Below are 20,234 nucleotides of genomic sequence, written 5' to 3'. Positions count from 1 at the left end.
CGCAGAAGCCTTTTGGACGAGTCTCAAGAAGCATATCTGTTCTGTTCGCAGTCACGAGATGATGCCACGGTACTCTCTGTCACGAAGAGGAGTTCCATTCATCCCCCGACTCTGCCCCAAGCTGTTCTCCCTCCCTCCTCCCCTACATACACACTGATGTGAAGCATACTACGTGCCGCTCGCTGGCCTAGCTGTACTTCTGCAATGTTCTCATATTTATGTAGTTGGAGAGGCCCTTGGATTCTTCTGAGCCACATAAATGGAAGCTAGCTCATGCGACAAGACCTTGTCTCTTTAATGTGGTCTACGTACTAAGTATTTAAAGTAAAAAGTTGCAGTCTATAGTAATTATTGAGAATGCCCAAAGCTATTCATAACAAGTTTATAAAAAGACCTAAACGCATTAAAAGTTAGTTATTGCAGTCAATTCTCTCCAGCTGAACTTTATAATAGAGTTCTTATTTTCAACCTAAACATTCAATTTAAAATTGAAACGTGAACTCCCAGAGAAAATTCAATCAGTTTTGCCAAGATATTTCATTGGAAAAATAATGGAAAGAAAGCAGACATTTTTTCACAAGTCACTTATAAAAGTATCCAATTTTCTATGGAAAACAGCGGAGAACAGTTTCAGCCAGCACGACTGAACAGCCTCACAGTTCCAATTCTTGCACATGTCGCTACAACCCTAATCACAGGAGTTAAGGAATCTGAAGCCAGAAACACACCCACTGCCATTACTGCCAGTACACCAGTGCCCAAAGCCCTACCAGCACGCGCGACTCCTGCTTACACACATGCCAAGCAGAGTCCTCCCACAGAAACCAACAGGCTGCGTTAGAGCTTTTGCCCTTCAGGACATGGAGATTCAGCCATAGAGCAAGGAGTTTGATCTTCCCTTCACCTCTCCTCCAAAAGTTTCCCATCCTGATTGTTCTCAGTAGGATCGTTTCCTGCACTTTAGGCTCAGCACTCTGACCACCAAGGGGGCAAGAAAGAAAGAAAAAAAAAAAAAGGGATAATGACTGTTTCTGCGTGCTTCACTGCTCGAGTCAGCCAGCCCTCTGTACAAAAGACGTTTTGTATCTTGCAGATATGAGAAGCCCTATATGTGGTTTTAAAGGCCAAATAAAACAGTGCCCAAAAGCTCTTTCCAAATATGTATTTTCGTGCAATCACTATCATTTTCTATAACCACCCACTCTGTTTGTTAACACAAATTTTTAAAAAATCATCACTATGACCAGAACTCGTAAGTTGTCAGTAGTAATCACAGCTCTTACTCTTAACACCTCCATAACAAAACTAAAGGGGGCCCACCCCAATCGTACTTTGCACCATACAAATGGTCCCAGTCACATTTCAGTTATCTATACGTAACTTTATCCTACAAAGCACCAAATTTTCAATAAATACAGCTGAATCAGAAGGTTTTGCAGAACACTACAAGAGCAAGGTAAAGGGAGAATTACAGTACATTACCTTTTTGCCACAGCTAGCTTTATGGAGGCCTGTGATTCACTTTGAATACAAAGCGATACGCGCTCTGCCACCAGGTGTGGCTGGTTTGGTCACAGCATTTTTTCAAGCTAACATCCCTCAGGATATCTTAATGGTGTTATTTGGATATAATTCTGTATCCAGTAGTGTATCCTAGACTCTTGGGTGTATTTGTACAGGACTAGGTATCTCACAGAGCATCAATTCATATCGAAAATGAATCTCTAACCTAAAGCACCAGATTTAAACATTATATGTTTCTTCCTCAAACACAAAGAACATGTTCAATTAAGTTGGGCAGGCGTCATTGCCTGAAGCAAGGAACAACACTCTAGTGCCCTTCCAAGTCTGCATCTTTTTACATTTAGGTCCTTCTTACAAAACCATCCTTAGCCTTGGGGTGAACACTGTATTTTTCTAAACTTCATTTCCCCCGCCATGCAAAGTGAGCTCCTCATGAGATCCGATCAGTCTGTAGGGTGCCGCACAGTACAGGTAGCAAAAAGCCCAACCCTGCAAACCTGAGAGGAGAACAAATGGTTTGCAAATCTGGATGAGGTCTTGAAAAAAGAAATACAGCTCACGTGCCTTCAACCAGTAGCTTTCAAAGCACCATACACAGAACTTTAAGACCCCTTATCTACTTTTTGTAGATAGGAACATATTTGTGCATAGCTTTGACTGCCCAAGACTAAACTGTCCCACAGCAAAAGCAATTCTTACCTTTGCAGAGCCAGTTTAGTGTTTGACTCACTAGACCACACTTCCTCCCCCAAAAACAGGCCAGGTGGCCAAAGCAGCTCTTCAGAAACGTGCAAACAAGCTGTGGTCAAGCATTTGCAAAGCAGGAGTAAGAGAGCTCCTACCAGCTTTTTACTGTCCACCAGATGAATCCGGACAATTTAGAAAAAACAAAACCTGAAACGAGCTAGTTACAAAAAAATCAATGGCAACACTCACGTACCTTTCAACGATTGTCTTTAGATCTCATTTTACTTCCAACACTTCGACCATATAACACCGGCTCCCAAGTACTAAACGCTGACTCCCCTGACATATTAACAGCAGTCATTTTGATCTGCCAAATTCTGATCTGCATGTGATCTATTTAACTTGCAAAACAAAAGAGGTCAGTCTCACAAGCCCCTGGTTTTAAAGAACAGCTTGGTTGCCTGCAGTGGCAGCTCTCTCCCCAGGCAGTGGTCCATAAATCCAAAGGAGAGGATGTTACAGCTGGAGACAAGATGGTTAGCAGAGATCAAAAAGATGGATTAGGAAAAGGCAATCAATCTTGCAGAAGGCTAGTGGGACAAGTGCCTCTTTAATGTCCCCTAGGTTTCCTCCATCTGTGGAGGATGATAAGCATTTCTCTAGACACCAAGAAAGGCAATGCGAGCTACTGCAGCTGCAGCTTCCCCACAGGAACCAGGAAAGCATCCAGCATTCTGCATGGCACACGGATGCCCTCTCAAAACCACTGCCTTCAGCCCGTCAGAAGTTCAAATTCCTCCTCCTCCAGGGTTTAACTTAATTTACGCCCTGTCTAGAAAGATTCACCAGTACAGCCTCTATGTCCAGAACATGTCCATATTCACCACACCTGCAAACAGCAGTTGACAAGAACCTACCAAAAGCTGAAACCAAAGTACTTCCAGCTGCTACAGCAGTAAAGAGCTGCCTGCGAGCCAGATGGACAAAAGGGAAGATCTCCAGCTCCACAGTCCTGCCAGCTAGTGCCTTCAACCGCTTTGCATTTTAAGGTCTATGCCTCCTGCTCAAATGCTAGTTACACTTCCAGTAAGGAAAAGGGGAAGTCTGCTCTGTGCAGTATTTCATATTGTATAGCTAGACTTTGTTTAGTATTACCAGATTTTGTCCCAAATCAAGATTGTGTCAGTTAGTTTCCACAGCAACAACCAAAGCATAAGTCTTCTTACCAAGTGAGACAGAACCAAAAGTCTTCTCTGAAGCATCTAATTACTGTTGTTCCCCTATTTCCCTGCATTTATTCCCTGCATTTTGAAACCCATCTCCCATACAACAAGAGAGCAGACAAGTTTGATGTAGTTTCAGTAGTTAGTAAGTTCACTGACACAAAACTAAATGGAAAACATGGAGGGCATTATGGCGTCCTCAACAGCTACATAAGGACTTCTAAAGACAAAACCAGTTTGGCCCAAGATCCAAAATACACAAAAACTACCAAGTTAACAAAGGAAATAGGCATTAGAAAAGAAGATCCAAACCATTCCCAGTAATCCTCATCTAGCATGAGCACAGGTGATCCAGAACTGGTAGACAAGACAGTTGTGGATCTGGTCGCAACAGGGACTTGCCCTTTCACTGCAGCTACCAAAACCACAATAAAACCGTTTTGCCTTTCCACGCAGCAATTCCAACTGTTGCTACGGCCACTGCACAAACGCAAGAAGGAATGGTTCCCGTGATATTGCGGAGGAGGGGCTGTATAAATACACTGACATGCAACCACTCTGCAGGAGTGTCTGAGGCTACATTCACAGGGGACAGGTACAGCAGGATGACCTACCGGCCCATGTAAACCAGACATAGCCCAGACATAAGTAAGAAGTAGTTCTATTATGCAAAAAGACAGATTAGTTAAAAAAAAATCAAAAATGTTTATATTAGAATATAGAGGGGAATGCAACTATTTCAGCAAAAACGGTTCCTTGCCCTGGTATATCCTACTGCCCTTCCAGCCAGGCTTCAGGCAGTCACGCACCGTTCCCGCCGCACGGCAGCTGGAGGGAGCACGGGGTGCCGCAGCCACCCCAGCAGCTGAAGCAGCACTATTGTACACGCGAAGGAGTCCAGTGTTTGCTTATTCTGGGGCAGAGCGGGCTGCTGGGCTTTCACTCGAGTCAACAAGAAAGGCGGCCCTGCCACCACTTCACCGACAGTTTAAACCAACACAGCCACCCGCCTTGCCTCCACTTCCCCGAAAGCCACCTCTTGCTTTGGGCCAGCAGTGCCTGTGCACGCACACAGCAAAGTCAGGGAAGGCCTAAGCTAAACCTAAACCCTTTTGGTGTTTTGGCTCAGTTACCTTTCAACCAGACCAGTTCACCACACTGGTGTACAAACATACTGTTAGAAGGGTGAGGGCACCTTACGACTCAACGGCAAGCGGACAGAGACGGCCAGATTTATTTCTACATGCAGACTTACCAGTTTCCAACTTCCACCCAACCATGAACCACAGCCTGTGTAACAAAGAAATAACCCTCCTGTGCAGCAGTAACTGGAGAGGTGCGGGAAGCAGAAAACAGCCATATATAGACACAACCACACTGCCAGAAACAAGCCTTTAACCTAAGCAAAGGGTTACTGTTGGTAGAAAGGAACACCCAGTCCCAAATCCACTGTTGCCAAAAGTGGCTACCAGCTCTTCCTCAAGCCCACAGTCTTCCCCCACCCTCAGTGGATGCTGGGAGGCAGCTTGTGGCACAGCCTAGCTATCCAGGCGGCATTCGCTGTCTGAACATCTGATCCCCACCTCCTGCAAAGAAAACTGGGAGGCCAAAGGGAAGCATCCCACAGGCCACTGGTAAGACTAACATCTTGAAAAAACACTTTACATTCTGTAAAGACAACTCAGTCTTGGACAGCTCAGAAATCCTGCACCTACTTCACACGCATAAATATTCTACCTAACAGAAGTCAGCAATAAAACCTTGTACTCCTTCTGAACCCCACTGAGCTCTTACAGAAAGATGTTTTGTGAGGTACAAAAGAAAAATACGAATGGTTACAGTTTCCCCATCATAAAGCTGTCCTTGTGCTGCAAAGCAGCGATAGGAACTACACCCAGTGCAGATCCTGAACAGCACACTTGAACTTCCAAGTGCCAAACATTTTTAAAAGCTTCCACTTTAAAGACTAGTAAGTGACCCTACCATACTACAGTGTATTCTTCACATGTTGCCAATAGCTATTTGTTCTAATCATAGAACGTATTGGGTTGGAAGGGACCTCTAAAGATCCTCTAGTCCAACCCCCCTACAACAAGCAGGGACATCTCTAACTAGATCAGTTTGCTCAGAGCCCCATCAAGCCTGACCTTGAATGTCTCCAGGGATGGGGCTTCCACTACCTCTCCGGGCAACCTGTTCCAGTGATCCACCACCCTCATATTAAAGAACTGTTTCCTAAAGTCCAACCTAAACCTACCCTTTTCTAGCTTAAAACCATTACCCCTCGTCCTCTCACTACAAACCTTATGAACAGCTCTTCCCCTGCCTTCTTAGAGGCCCCTTACAGGTACTGGAAGGTCACTGTAAGGTCCCCCCAGAGCCTTCTCTTCTCCAGACTGAACAACCCCAACTCTCTCAGCCTGTCCTCACAAGGGAGCTGCTCCAGCCCCCTGAGCATTTTCGTGGGCCTCCTCTGGACATGCTCTGACAGGTCCACGTCCTTCTTGTGTTGGGGGCCCCAGAGCTGGATGCAGCACTGCAGGTGGGGTCTCACCAGACCGAAGCAGAGGGGCAGAATCCCCTCTCTCGACCTGCTGGCCATGCAGCTCTGGATGCAGCCCAGGACGCAACTGGTCTTCTGGGCTGCCATTGTGCACTGGTGGCTCATGTCCAGCTTCTCACCCACCAGTACCCCCAAGTCCTTTTCCACAGGGCTGCTCTCTAGCCTGTCTTCTCCCAGCCTGTACTGACACCGGCAGCTGCCCCAGCCCAGGTGCAGGACCCTGCACTTGGCCTTGTTGAACCTCATGAGGTTCGCCTGGACCCACCTCTTCAGCCTGTCCAGATCCTTCTGGACCTTCTAATAAGCAGGGACGGAAGCCAAAGCAGATCAACACAGACCCCAATCCCCAGCTTCAGAGGGTCGGAGACCACCCTGTGCCACCACCCGGTCTCTCAGTCCGCAGGGCTTTGTTGCCAACAGATACGCAAACAAGAGGGAATCACCTGCAACCCAAAGGAAATACAACCGAGGAATGAAAAAGCAGTCTTAAAAACTCAAACATTTTAGAATTTCAGCAGTATATACTGTCAAACATTAATAATATTGCTGAGCTCTAGGAAGTAAATAATGCCAAAACCTCAGGAACTGCCCTTCACACTATACAGAAACTACCAGAAAGTCTCTCAATCACAGAAACAGTATTAAAACCCATTGATTTTTACTAAGAAACTTACTCAGAACTTTCTGTAGAGTTTTGGGGGTTTTTAGAAGTTTCCTATGCTTTATTTAGCTGTCTTCAGTAGCTCCTTAGATTTTCATCTAACACTAAGAAGATTTTTCAGTGTAGATTTTTAGGAAACTCACTCATTAAATGAAACAAAACAAAATACTCAGAACAGGAACTTTTTCATTATTCATAGATCTGTTCATATCTATGAAGCCATCATTTCCTGCTATAAAATATACTCACCCTCTTCCTACGCTCTAAAAATAGCACCTACTCCATTTGATATCTATAGCAGCATGTGGCAAATATCATCGTATATTCAGTTTTATTTCCTGTACCTCTTCAGAGCTAGTTTTGTATTATCTTTAATAATTACTACAAAAGGAAATATATCATGTCCATGATTCCTAATATGAACTTCTCCTGCCTCTGTGGATCCTTCTGTTCGGAAGGAGAAAATAAGTGTCTCAATATATTTAAAATATTTTTGCTTAATTTATTGTTTATCAACCTGTGATAAATACACTGTAAGCGAAAAATAAGCACCCACCTTGTCTTGATCATTACAGTAAAAAGCTTTAATCAGACAGTCAAAGGTTAACTCAAAGCAGGAAGAAAAAGAGCAAGGCAGTAAAAAGGGGGAAAAGAAAGAAGGAAGAGTACAAAAGTAGACATATGGATGTCTGGGGAGAAGGGTGATTAAATTTCCCATAAATCTTGCATACCAAGAGGTAAGATATTTTTGCCTAAATTCCCAGGAGAAACACAATTCAGTCACATATCTGAGACTTGAAAGGATAATCATCTCCATATATATTAAGGCTGCCATGAAGGACAAGAGTTGGAGTTGCATGTGGTGGCATGGATTTCCCTTGGCACACTAAAAGCTTTCAATACTGTGTCCGACTGTAACTGATGGGTGAATTTTAGGTAGATAAATTTGAATTGCCTGAGCTGGAACTTTGGCCAGGACAGCAACATTAATCCTCACTCATCTGCTGATAGGAGAGAAAAAAAAAAAAAAAAAAGAGAGAGAGAAAAAAGCAATCTTGAACAGTTACTCTGTCTTTCAACAGTTACCTTTCAGATAATTCAATTAATATGAAAAAATGAAGACTTCTCTGGTCTTCAGATGCAATACAAGAGACCAACTTTTACTTTTCATACAGAAATACTACGAAAAAAGTGTACATTAACTGAACTGATGATTTATATTGTATCCAACGGGTAAGAGCTTTGAACAAAAGCCAGTCTGAAAACCGAACAAGTACTGATTGTCACCCGTGGCAAGTTACACTTCAAAGGGTAAAGCCCAGAAGAAAACTGCTATTCTGTGACAACCACGTGCTGCACAATTAAACGCTGTACGGTTACGGTCTTCCCCGCCTTGTGAGGCCACCTCACCTCCCAACAGCACGTTGCTGGCTTCCCTTTGGCATCCGTGAGAGCAGAAAAGTACAGAAAAAATGATGCAACTGTGCCAACTCTGTCATTTGCTTCTGTTTATTTGCTGGGCAGTAAAGAAACTCAAGTACTTTTGAAAAGACCGAGTCAATTATTTCCCAGTTTTACACTACTCACTCTCCCCACTCCACGTTTTTTTAGACCTGGGGAAGGCAGAGGGGTGTTGAGAAATCAGAAGTCTGCTGAAGTTTTCAAACCTTTTCTTCACTAGGGAAGTTTCTCTAAGCAATTAGTCAGCCCCACAAACATTTCCCAACAAGCTGCATCGACAGCATCTATTAAGTCAGAGAAAATCCCCTAACCTCCGCCACCGCTGCCGACAATTTCTGGGCGATTACTCAGGGTGTGAGGAGTTTTTGCCTGGCAAAGTCAGCTCAACAGTTTCCCCTGCTCACCACCCCCTCCTTTGTACCAGCACCGCTGCCCTGGGAAGGCAGCATGAGTCAGATTACAGATCAGGGCGGAGGGGGGGGGCCGGCTGTGAAAACACTGGAACATTTTTTTCCAGCCCAGATATTTTCAGCGATCCAGTTCACAGAGCCGCCCCACACACAGCAGCGCAAGAGAGGGTCTGCCACCCCGCTTAGGAACTGCGGGCAGCAGCTGAAGGGGCAGCCTCAGCGAGCCCCCCCGCCTCAGCACCCCACCTTCTCCCTCCGGCACAAACTGATCCAAGGGAAAAACCACACGCACGTGCAAAACGTGAAACTGTTTTCCAGCAGCTTATCCTGCGGGAGCGGAATGGGAGTATGCAGCGAGGAGGGGCTGGGTGGGTGCGGGGGAAGCAGCAAGAGCAACCGGCCGGGGGAGAGGAGGCACAGGACCACCCTCAGCAGCGGCCTGAGCTCCAGCAGGTGAGGAGCAACCCCAAAGGCGCTAATTTAGGCCCAATTGAGGCCCTTCCTAAACTGATCTTACCGTACTGTGCTGTGACACTCAGTTTCAGCAACTGCTCCCACACCCACCTCGCTGCCTGGGAAGTTAAAGCTAGTCATCAGAACAACTATTCCCAGTAAAGCTGAGTGACACGCACACAAAAACGCATTAAATTCTTAAACAAGGTTTGTTACTCATCTCTACTGTCGATCTCTAATTTCAAAGGTGACACTCCCCACTGGGCTGCAATTTTCATTATCACTGTCTGCCCTTGAGCTTTCAGTGCACAGCACATTCCTTTGGTGACAGAATGGTATCAGCTGTGTCACCAACCGGTGGAGAGAGGGAAGAAAAAAAAAAACCCTCACATCACACACACACATGCTCCGCACCCTTCCACCCGTACAAAGTCCAGTGTCACCGAGCTGGGATCCCATTACTCCTCCATAACAGACACAGGTAAACCTCTCGGGTGATGCTCTGACAACACTCAGCCAACGAGAATTTTTTGCCATTACAGCCGAGTGGAAAGTCAGCAGTGAAGAGGAGGAATACAGACAAATCCATGAATTATTCAAGCCAGAGTTACCATCACAGTTGCTAATTTGGAGGCTTAAGCTTCAGCAGCTCATGGCAGAGGTACCTCACCCTGGTGAGACGTGCACAATGGCACAACCAGGACTGTCCCCTCCTGGGACAGAGTCAAGGGCCTGCAAATTCCAGGCTGGAAGATCGGAACAAAAGCGGTAAAAGACACCGATAACGCTATCGGGATCCCACAGTGCCTTGCCCATCAGCAGCCTGGGTGCAGGCCGAGTGCCCAGGCACTACCCCAACACAAACACCCAGGCTTTACAAATCAAACTGGGGCGGGGAGGGAACACAACACACAAAAACCTGACGCACACGGAGGTTTGCAGTTGTCTTTTGGAGGAATGCTATTCAGCAGGAGAACAACAGGAAGGCCTACCATGCGAAAAAAGCAAGGCAAGACAGGCAGATGTCTAATTCTGAAACTTGAAAGGACTTGCACACTATTTAACATGACAGGCAGCGAGTCATTTGCAGCCACGCGGGTGAAGGACGCAGTGCCAGTCAGCGTAAGCCACTTGGAGTCAACACCAGTCCCACCCCCCGCTCATCACCTGGCTGTGCCCCCTTTGTCCCCCCTTTGTCCATGCTGACACTTCCTTTGATCACACTGCAAACCCATTCAGTGCAAGCCTAAAGGAGAGGAGATAAACGAACCACAATGTCCTCTTAGTGACGCACAGGCTACCAGAAAACAGGCTTTTCCACATTCGCCAACTCGTACATTGCAATAGGGCGCCGTTCAGCAAACACCGCTTTTGGTGGCGATCGGCAGCTTCAGCAGCTCTGAAGGCTCCTGTTGCTCAGTTCTGCAGGCAACATCCCTCACTGGTGCCAGAGCTGTATCAGTAGAACCGTGCCAGAGCAGATTGTGGAACTGATCCAGATTTAAAAAAAATAAAAACAAACACACACAAACCACCCCCACACCTTTTTTCCCACACACACACAGTAGGCCAGGACTCCTTAAGCAGGAACTGTTGTCAAGAGGAGCTCAAAGTACAACCTCAAACATCTCACAGATTAGGCAGAACTTACCATGGTATGAAAAACCTCCATGTTCAAACCCAATATTCAGATTTAGCTATAGTAAAAGTCAGACACAAGAGAATGAACCAATTTAAGGACGATTCTCTGGGATAAACCTAAACACCTGCAAGTCTTGGAACTACCAGGAGACCTCACCCTTTGGATCCATCACATCCACCTCTAAGTACGAGGCCGTGCCTATCAACACCTGAAGCACGACTACAAATGCCACCCCTATCGCCGTTAGCCTGTTTACGACCACCTAGATCCATTAACTCTGCTCCCTCCCTCACTCAAGCACGTAACATACTTCCTTTACCAGGCCTGTACCTTGCCCGATACCAAAATTAAGATTTCTAACGCAGTATCACCCCTGTCTGACAAGCTAACGCAAGCAAAAAATGGGTCAGGTATGGGGGAGTCAAGAAGTTAAACGGCCTACAAAAGAATAACCTCGCTTCAGCTCTGATTAAGCAGGGCAGTCATAAAAACAGAGGTCAACATCAGAAAATATTTTGTGAGTCATGAGGAGAGATTACTCACCATGCACTATTCAACTTACTCATCACAGTGTGCTACGGACAGAACTGCTCACCATGTATTCATTAGGAAACCGTGGCCTTTCCTTTGAGAAAAGCAGAAGGCGGGGGAAAGAGTCATACTTTCAGTTTTGTCTGTAAGCCAGTGGGAGGCTGTATCTGCAACACCAGTGCTCTCTCCTCCCACGGCCCTAATTAGACTCGTAGGGAAATACATGTTTCACATCACCCTCCCAGGCTCTTTTAGCATCCCAACAAGCACCAGTTTGTCAGCTGAGCTATTATGCAAACTCAGCAGTCTGAAGAGACCCCACTTTTCCTATTATACAGGAAATAAGCAGCAGTCCTGCAATAAATAGGCATGTTATTAATCCAGGCATCCATTAATACAAGAGATTAGACCCTTAGCCTTTTACTCCGCAATACCGATGCCGCTAATTTAAGATGTAAGAGCATAAAAATAGCCAAGTTACTCAACAGAGGGTTACATCACGCAGCAGTGCTCATCAAGTGGCAGGTCTACACTACTCCGCCTCCGATGTTGGGAAGATGATCCCCTGACATTCCTGGCGCTCTCACCAAAAATAATTAGCAAGGACTGTGAGCTTCCCCTCCCCTTTCTTTCCAGCCCTCTTCGGAAAACACCTCTCCGGGTACACAACAGGAAGCAGCAAGAATGCCGCTAACTAAAACTACCTGAAGTATATTTTTTTCTTCCCCCCAGGTATCCCACCTTGCTTCCTAGGAACCAAGCAGCACAAAGAGCGGTGAAACTAAGAAATGTTCTGCTTACGTCAAACAGAGCCGAGCTCTAAAACCACAACGGTACATACACCCTGCTGCCAACTCAAGGCTGAGCCAACGAGGGAAAGAAAGTCTGCAGTTCAGCAGAGTACAATGTTAGCAGGCCAAACGCTGCCATGCACAGAGAGGAGGATTTATTTCTAAAGCTCCAGAGTTCATCTGCTGCCGCAAAGGCCAGAGCCGCAAGCGGCGTGCGTGTGTGTATGCCTGCGTGCCCACGCACACGAGCGCACGCTTCTCTAACGTGCGGCGTGATCTTCTCACCGAAACTGCAGGGCGGAATATCGATTGGCTCCAGATGAACCAGCCACTTCTCTGTTACCGTGGATAAATTCGCCAGGCAAGGAGGCCGGTTTAACGTCAGGATGTTCGGGCTTTGCAGTATTCCCTAACACACGCAGAGAGCCCATGTGGGTAAGCTCCCCTGCCCGCTGTGTTTGTGAGGGACTGGAAAAGAAAACCCACGTACTCTGCCATCTTCACTACCGGCTGCTCAAGTTCTCCTAAAGTAACCAAATCCTTATTTCCCAGGCTGCAAACAGCATTAAAAAGCACATTTGCGGGGGGGGGGGGGGGGGTAGGTTGTGGTTTGGTTGTTTTTTCTTTTTAAGCCTGTAGGAAGTTTAGTGAATATATATAAAACCATTCCTGCCTTCCAGATTAATCCCTAACCTATGTAATCTTTAACCTCTACTTCACGCAGCCCTCTGGGAGACACAAGTTAATATTTGGCGACGTGAAGAAAACCAAACTGGTCATCGTTATACTTTCAGTTTCTGCGAATTTAAGCAGAGCGCGCGCCCGCGAACAGACAGACACACGAATGACAGAGCTGCCCAAACAGGAAAGGCTGCATTAACCAGTGTGTGCTGGAGGCTCCAGGAGCAGCCGATGAAAACAGCACGCCAGCATACATGGAGGATGTTTTGGAAACCACAGATACAGCAACAGCACCAAAAGGCAGGCAGCAGATAGGAACACGCAGCCATCTCCCCTGCCACAAGCGATGTATTTCTAATCATTCACACACAAGCGTGTTACGATTGCCAAGCGAGCAACAACATCAGCAATATCAGCTGCCGCTGCCTGTGTGTCCCGGCACGTTCCCCCCGCGAAGCAGCACACGTACAACAGCAAAGCCTGAAACACAGGGAATAATCAACGGCCCTTGGGCCAAGCAAAAAATATATACAGATTTTTTTCCTTTTACAAACTGTTCTCAAAGGGGCTACAAACAGGGTGAAAAACTGTGCAAGGATTGGTACGAACCCTACACGCATACACAAGAAAAAAAACCACCCACCCAACCCTCTCAAGCCTTTCGCCTCTCGTGAGATTTTCGCTAATTCGAACATGGACATTGTTATCAAGGTCACACATCTCTCACTCAGGGCTCAGGAGAGGCAGGAAAAAGTCAGGCAAGTTAGAAAAAAACCGCCGCTCACGTAACTAAACAGGGACAAGTGACATTTTATTTGAAAGCATGCGGATTACGGCTGCCATCAACTGACAAACCTGACTTGAATCCCGTTCAGACTCAATAAAAGAGAAGCTACAAGGGCACTCGTTCGAGGGAAACCTAAGCAACAGCAGCAACCCCTGTAACGCGTACCGAAGGCAAAGCCCTGCTTCCCTGCCCACAATTAACGCTTCTCCTCCGTTTATTATTTACTCCTGCGACTGCTTTTGGTGGGGTCTCCCCGACCACCCGAAGCTATCAATAATTTCGACGATATTTATCAGCCAGAAAGCCTTCTCGATTTCACCCCGCTCTGGTTATTAACCAGTTACACGAGCCGAGCTCAGGAAAACACGAAAACTTTTCATTAACCAGTCCTCCTCCTCCCCGCCCTTAAGTTTAGTCAACCAATTATAATAAGAAATTGGGGATTTGACTTCCAGGCGAGCAGCAGCACCCCGGGAGCCCGGCAGGCTCCAGCCCGGCAGCCCCTCACCCTCCAGCCCGCCTCTTAGGGGGGTGCTCCCGCATGGGAAGCGCTACCAGATAAATAACGCAAATTGCTCCCAGGAAGGACAGGCATTAAGAGATTGATTAACAAGTGACGGAAAGCGCTCGGGGGGAGCCACGGCGGGCTGGGGAAGGGAAGGGGCCGGGGCAGGGGGGCCGGGGCCGGCGGCCCGCGGGGCTGAGCGGGGCCGCCGCGGGTGGCCGGGCCCGGGGAGCGGGCGGCGCTGACAGGGCGCGGGGCAGGTGCCGGGCCGGGGCCATACTCACGTAGACGGGCAGCGGCCAGGGATAGACGGCGGGCTCGGCTCCCACGGGCGACTTCAGCCGGAGCTCCAGCCTCTCGCCCATGTCGGCAGCCGGAGGAGGAGGCGGCGGCGGCCCCGCACCATGCTAGAGGGGCCGGCCGGGGTGGGGTGTGGCGGCCGGGCCCGGCCGGGGGCGTGTGCGAGGTGAGGCGGCAGCGGCGGCGGGGCGGGAGGGGGGGTGGGGGGGGGCGCGGCGGGAGAGGCGGGGAGGGGAGGCCGGTGCCGGCGGGGGCGCCCGCTCCCCTCGCCTCCCTCTATTGTCGTTAGCGGCTCGCGGGGCTCTCCGGCGCCGCCGCCATCTTGGGCCGGCGTGAGGCGAAGCACAATGAGGCGCCGGGGCCGGGCCGGGCCGGGCCCGACCGACGCGCCAGACGCGGGGGGCGGAGGCGGGCGCGGCCTCGCGCTCCCTCCCCCTGTCCTCAGCTGCCCTCCCCGCGCGCGCTCCCGCTTCCCCCCCCCTCCCGCGCGCGCGCGCGCGCCGGCGGGGGGCGTGAGGGGCCGAGGGGGGGGGGGGGGGGCGTGTGGCGGGCGGCGCGGGGCGCCCGCGCGTGAGCTCTGCGCCTCGCTGACGGGCGGCGCGCGGGGCCGGGCGCGGGGCGGGCGCTGGGGGGGCGGGGGGGGGGGGGCGGCACGTTGCACCCGGGCGGCGGCACGAGGCTGCGGTGCCACGCGCGTGCAAGGGCGCGGGGCTGGCGCGCGGCGCTGGGGGCGGCCGCGCGAGGCTGGAGCGCCCCGTGCGACGGCGCGAGGCTGGCGCGGGGCGCGCGGGGCCGGAGCGCTGCAGTGAGGCGGTGGTGCAAGGCTGGAGCGCTCGTGTGATGGTGCAAGGCCAGCACGGGGCGTGCAAGGCCGGAGCGCTGCAGCCCGGTAGTCGTGCAGGGCTGGAACCCTCGTGTGACAGAGCCGGCACATTGCACAGGTGACAGGACAAGGCTGCAGTGCTGCGCGTGTGCGACACCACAAGGCTCGGGTGGCCGTGCAAGGCTGGAGCGCTCGTGTGATGGTGCAAGGCTGGAGCACCCCGTGTGGTGGTGCAAGGCCAGCACGGGGCGTGCAAGGCCGGAGCGCTGCAGCCCGGTAGTCGTGCAGGGCTGGAACCCTCGTGTGACAGAGCCGGCACATTGCACAGGTGACAGGACGAGGCTGCGGTGCTGCACGTGTGCGACAGCACAAGGCTCGGGTGGCCGTGCAAGGCTGGAACACCGTGTGATGGTGCAAGGCTGGAGCACCCCGTGTGGTGGTGCAAGGCTGGCATGGGGCGTGCAAGGCTGGAGCGCTGCAGCCAGGTAGTCGTGCAAGGCTGGAACCCTCGTGTGACAGAGCCGGCACATTGCACAGGTGACAGGACGAGGCTGCGGTGCTGCACGTGTGCGACAGCACAAGGCTCGAGTGGCCGTGCAAGGCTGGAACACCGTGTGACGGTGCATGGATGGCATGCAGCACTCAGGTGGCTGTGCAAGGCTGGCGCGCCCCGTGTGATGGTGCAAGGCTGGCACGGAGTGTGCAAGGCTGGAGCACTTGTGTGACAGTGCAAGGCTGGCACAGGGCGTGCAAGGCTGGAGCGCTGCAGTCAAGTAGTTGTGCAAGGCTGGAACCGTCGTGTGACCCAGCCGGCACATTGCACAGGCGACAGGACGAGGCTCTGGTGCTGCACGTGTGCAACAGCACAAGACTCGGGTGGCCGTGCAAGGCTGGAGCACCCCATGTGATGGTGCAAGCCTGGCACCGGGCGTGCAATGCTGGAGCGCTGTGGTCAGGTAGTCGTGCAAGGCTGGAACACCGTGTGACAGTGCAAGGCTGGCACGCAGCACCCAGGTGGCCGTGCAAGGCTGGCAGCACTGGAGTGCCCCGTGCGATGGTGCAAGGCTGGCAGCCTCCACGTGATGGCACGGGGCTGGCACACCGCATTCAGGTGGCCGTGCAAGGCTGGAGCGCCCCGTGTGACGGCACAGCGTGTGCACGGTTCACTAAAACGATGGAACGGACCCACGTGCCTCGTGGCTGCTGGTGCAAAGTCTGCACACCAAGCGACGGTGTGAGCTCTGCACAGCGCCACAAGGTCACAGCGCGTGGCACGTGTGCTGCATGCGGGTGATGCGGCTGGGGACTTCCCGTGGCACGTGGGCAAGCGTGCCAGGCTGGTGCGAGGGGCTCCACACATTGAGTGGGAGCTTTACTGGGATGGGGGATCGGGAACCCCTGGCGAAGCCGAGCTGCAGCCTTGCACCGAGGCAGCACCGCGGCGTGCACATCGGTGCATCTTCCAGCGGGGACGGGGCCCATCGGCTGCTGACGCCGAGCGCAGAAAGTGCCGGTGCTGCCCCGGGTGCAGAGAGGAGCAGTGGGGGCCGGGGAGCTGCGGTGCCGGCAACCACAGCCTTACGACACGGTGTAACCCAGTAGCAGGACTAAGCGCACCCAGCACGGGACTGGGGCTCTGCACCCGCCTGGGCTGCCTGACCAGGGCGCTGGGCACGGAGGGAGGCGGGTGGTGGCCTGGGTGAGGGCTGGTGTCCCCCCATGGGAGCTGAGTGACACTGTCCTGCAGCTCTGCAGTGTCCTGGGGTGGTGGGAGCTGAATGACACCAGTTTGCATCTCTATAGGTGCCCAGCTGGGCTGGGAGCTGAGTGATAAAATCAGGCCTGGAGCTTTCCCCCTTGCAGCCTTTTGGGGTGCTAATTTCATTTATTTCGGGACATACGGGTGCCCTGGGGTGCAGGGACATCTTGGGGGTCCTGCCAACCTGCCCTGGGGTGCAGGGACGTTTGAGGGCCGTGCCACCCTGCTGTGCCACACTGCCCTGGGATGCAGGGACATCTGGGGGTCCTGCCACCCTGCTGTGGGGCGCAGGCGCTGGCTCCTACCTGCTGCTGGCAGAGCCCCGGAGCACCGTCCCCACATGCAGCGGGGACACGGCCCCACAGCAAGCTGGGACCGAGGGGCCTCCTGCTCCCGGGGCTCCTCCGGTTGCGGGGAAGGAAACGCTGCCGATGCCGCCTGCAGCTCCCCCAAGTCGGCTGCGGCTTTGCAAGCGCTGCAGGGCTGGGAGCGCGGGCAGGCGCCGCCGTGGCGGGCGATGCAGGCGTCCCACTTGCCGGTGACACGGGGGTCACCTCACCCAACGCTTGCACCTTGGCAAAGGGACGGTGCACACTGACACCCACCGATGGCTTGGCCACCGTCTGCGGAGATGCTGGCTGCTCGCAGTGCATGTGGGTGCCCCCAGAGCCCCGGGGTCCCTCTGGGGCACGCGGGCGTGAGACAGGTCCACGCCGAAGGTTGAAGCAGGACCGGGGAGAGCTGCCATGGCTGCATCACGACAGCTTGAGCGTCACCGTCCTCGCTCCGGTGAAGGGGTTTCCAGGCGGGTGGTGTCGGTGCGCCCGGAGCTCTTGTGGGTGCAGCACCCGCACCCTCAGGTCGGTTCGGAGCCCTGCAGCCACTTGCTCCTCTGTCACTGGAAAGCAGCCGGTATCTTCCCAGCAGGTGATTTTTAAGTGGTTTTTCAGCCCGTGGCACACCGGCGCATCACCAGGCTGCAACACCCAGCATGTCGGGGCTCTCCAGCCCCCAGCTCAGCAGTGGGTGACCCCAAGGGACGAGCACCCAGCGCCACTGCAGCACCCATGCCTTCACTGCTTGTCTCCGCTCACATCCCACTGCTGGATGGGGCCAGGGGCCAGCCATGCCGCACCGGGAGCTGGTTTCCATTTGAGGGCTGGAAGAGCAGCTGTGAGCCTGGTTCTGCTGGGGACGAGCACCCCTGCGGGGCAGGAGCGTCCCGAGGAGGCACCCACAGCCCGGTTGAGCATCGGCGAGCCCGGGCTCCATGGTGCAGCCTGACCTGCAGCCGGGTGCAGCGGAGCCAGACAGCTCCTGGAAGGAAAACCAGCCTTTCCCCATCAAACTGGCGGTGGAAGTTGTGCTGGGAGCTGCTGCCCTGCGATGCAGGCGTGGGGCTGGTAACACCCACGCTTGGTTTCTCACTTTCCCAGCCAAAGATAGGGAAACACGGCTCGTGGCGGGATGCTTTTGCCATCTGTCTCTTCTGGCTGTTGTCCTCCAGCTTATTAATCTCATCTTCCTTTTATCCTGATGGAGAGGATGTGGGTCAGCCGCAAACACGCTGGGCAGGTTGGGGGCCGCCTGCCATGGAGCCGAGCTTGGGCACCAGCGCGCGGTGCTCCTGCTTCGGTGCGATCGCCTCCGCTCTCCTCCTGCGCTGGGCTGCGGCTGCGGGGCCGGGCAAAGCCACCCATGTTCAGCAGGCGTCTGCAAAGTCCTTCAGGATCCTGCTCCCTCCGCCTCGGTGACGCATGGGGGTGTCCAATATTTGGGCTGAAAACCAGCATCGTGGTTGGGGTCACAGCCTGCGGTTGTCGTGCTCCAGCTCCCAGCGCCGCAGCGTGGGAGGGCGGGGGGATGCACCGCGCCTGAAACACGTCCCGGAGCTGCCACGTGCCAGCGCGGGATATTTCCTGGCGGGGTATTTTGTGCATTATTTAACACCTGCATTTCTTGACAGAAGAATCACTGCCTTTGGCTGAGGTGAGCAGCCGTTTGCTGGAGGCGAGGGCGCAGCCCTGCAACAGAGGCCTCGGGCTGGGACATGCCCCTGCTCCTGTCCCCACGGCAGGTTGCTCCCTCATCCAGAAACGCCTCCAAGCCCGGGTCCAAACTCGGCCGCTCTTCTCATTGTAGCCTTTCTTTCCCCCTTAAATGTCCGTACGTGCAGAAAGCTACATAACTGGGAACGCTTTTCTAAAGAAAACACTAAAATCATCAAGTCAGCAGTGCTTAAACTGCTCTGACTGCCTCTTAAATAATCAATTCATATTTAATTAGCTTACCACAAAAATTCCATTAAATTTAAATAAATAGACATGGCAGGAGTTCTCCAAGGCACAGCAGGCTCCGTTTAAAGAATTCTCTTTGAGTTCGTTAGGTTGGCCTTTAATCAGTTTGTCGTCGTAGTCCTTGTGTGGCCCAAGCAGGCTCCTGGGCTGCTAATAAAGAGTAATCGAAGCTACGAGGGTTTCCCGGGCGGATCCAGCCTGCGCCCGGCCATCTGGCTGCCGTGTGGTGCTTCAGCGCCAGCGCTGATGTCTTCTGGCAGGTAGCGGAGAGCGGGTCATTTTTGAAACGCCTGCCCTAACCAGAAAGTCCTTTTCTCACTGATTTCTCTGAATTTTCCATCCGGGCAAAGAGAGGGAAGTGAGCAAGGGCAAGGGTTTGATTTATGCCGGTTCAGGGAGCTGAACTGGCCCCCAAGAGACAGGAGCAGCCCCCCGAGAGGTGAGAGCTGCTCTGCTGCCTTGGACAGCTCTGAAATTTTGCTTTTCTGGGTCTTGTTTGCCTGCTTGCCCCCCGTGCTTACCTGCAGCTTGGCTCTTCACTGCAGCAGGACCCACCGGGTGCTGCCGGTGCTCCTCAGGCTGATGATTTTTCAGGGGCATCAGGCAGTGACTTGCAGCATCTCCCGCTCCAGAGTCACAAGACCGGCTTCGAAATCAGCAGCTGTTGGATTTTGCTGGTGCAGAGGTTTGCAGGGGGGGAGCGCTGCATCCTGCAGCTCCTGGCTCCGTGCCGGCGCGATTCAGAGCTGGATTTTTTTTTTTTTGCCAACACCAGGTAAACGAGGTTTGATGGAAGGAGGAACAGGGAAGCCCCTTCTGCCCCACTGCTCCTGCGTCCCACCTCTGCTCCCCCACAGCAGCCCAGGCCCCAGCAGGGGAACCCCCCAGGGGCAGGTAGTGGGTGGAACCGGGGTCCTGGCTCCTGCGGGCATGGGGGATGCAGGGAGGGCGTTGATGCACCAAGGACGTCTTGCACAAGTGATGCTTCCGAGCACGCCCTGCACAAGCCACGTGCAAAGGCATCTCTCCTGAGCTCACTCCCACGCTGGCGGTGTTCCCCTCGGGGCTGCGGGATCGGCTCCCCGCAGCGGCACGCTGCCGCTCTGGTGGGCGCATCGACCCTCACGGCCCACACG

At 52.5% G+C, this 20,234-nt stretch overlaps 1 protein-coding gene across 1 annotated transcript in view; it reads right to left on the bottom strand.

Moving 5' to 3' along the window:
- The window catches only part of DOT1L (DOT1 like histone lysine methyltransferase), a 66,935-nt gene extending 52,651 nt beyond the window's left edge, over positions 1-14,284 (bottom strand). The window contains exon 1 of the mRNA XM_086477711.1: positions 14,204-14,284. Within this exon, the coding sequence (XP_086333837.1) occupies positions 14,204-14,284 (81 nt within the window). The remainder of the gene's footprint in view (positions 1-14,203) is intronic.
- Between the last annotated feature and the right edge of the window lie 5,950 nt (positions 14,285-20,234).

This window comes from Leptosomus discolor, chromosome 24 (genome assembly GCF_034619465.1).
Source record: "Leptosomus discolor isolate bLepDis1 chromosome 24, bLepDis1.hap2, whole genome shotgun sequence".
Classification (NCBI taxonomy): domain Eukaryota; kingdom Metazoa; phylum Chordata; class Aves; order Leptosomiformes; family Leptosomidae; genus Leptosomus; species Leptosomus discolor.
The sequence above is the reverse complement of the archived record's forward strand: the minus strand, read 5'-3'. Positions and strand labels throughout refer to the sequence as shown.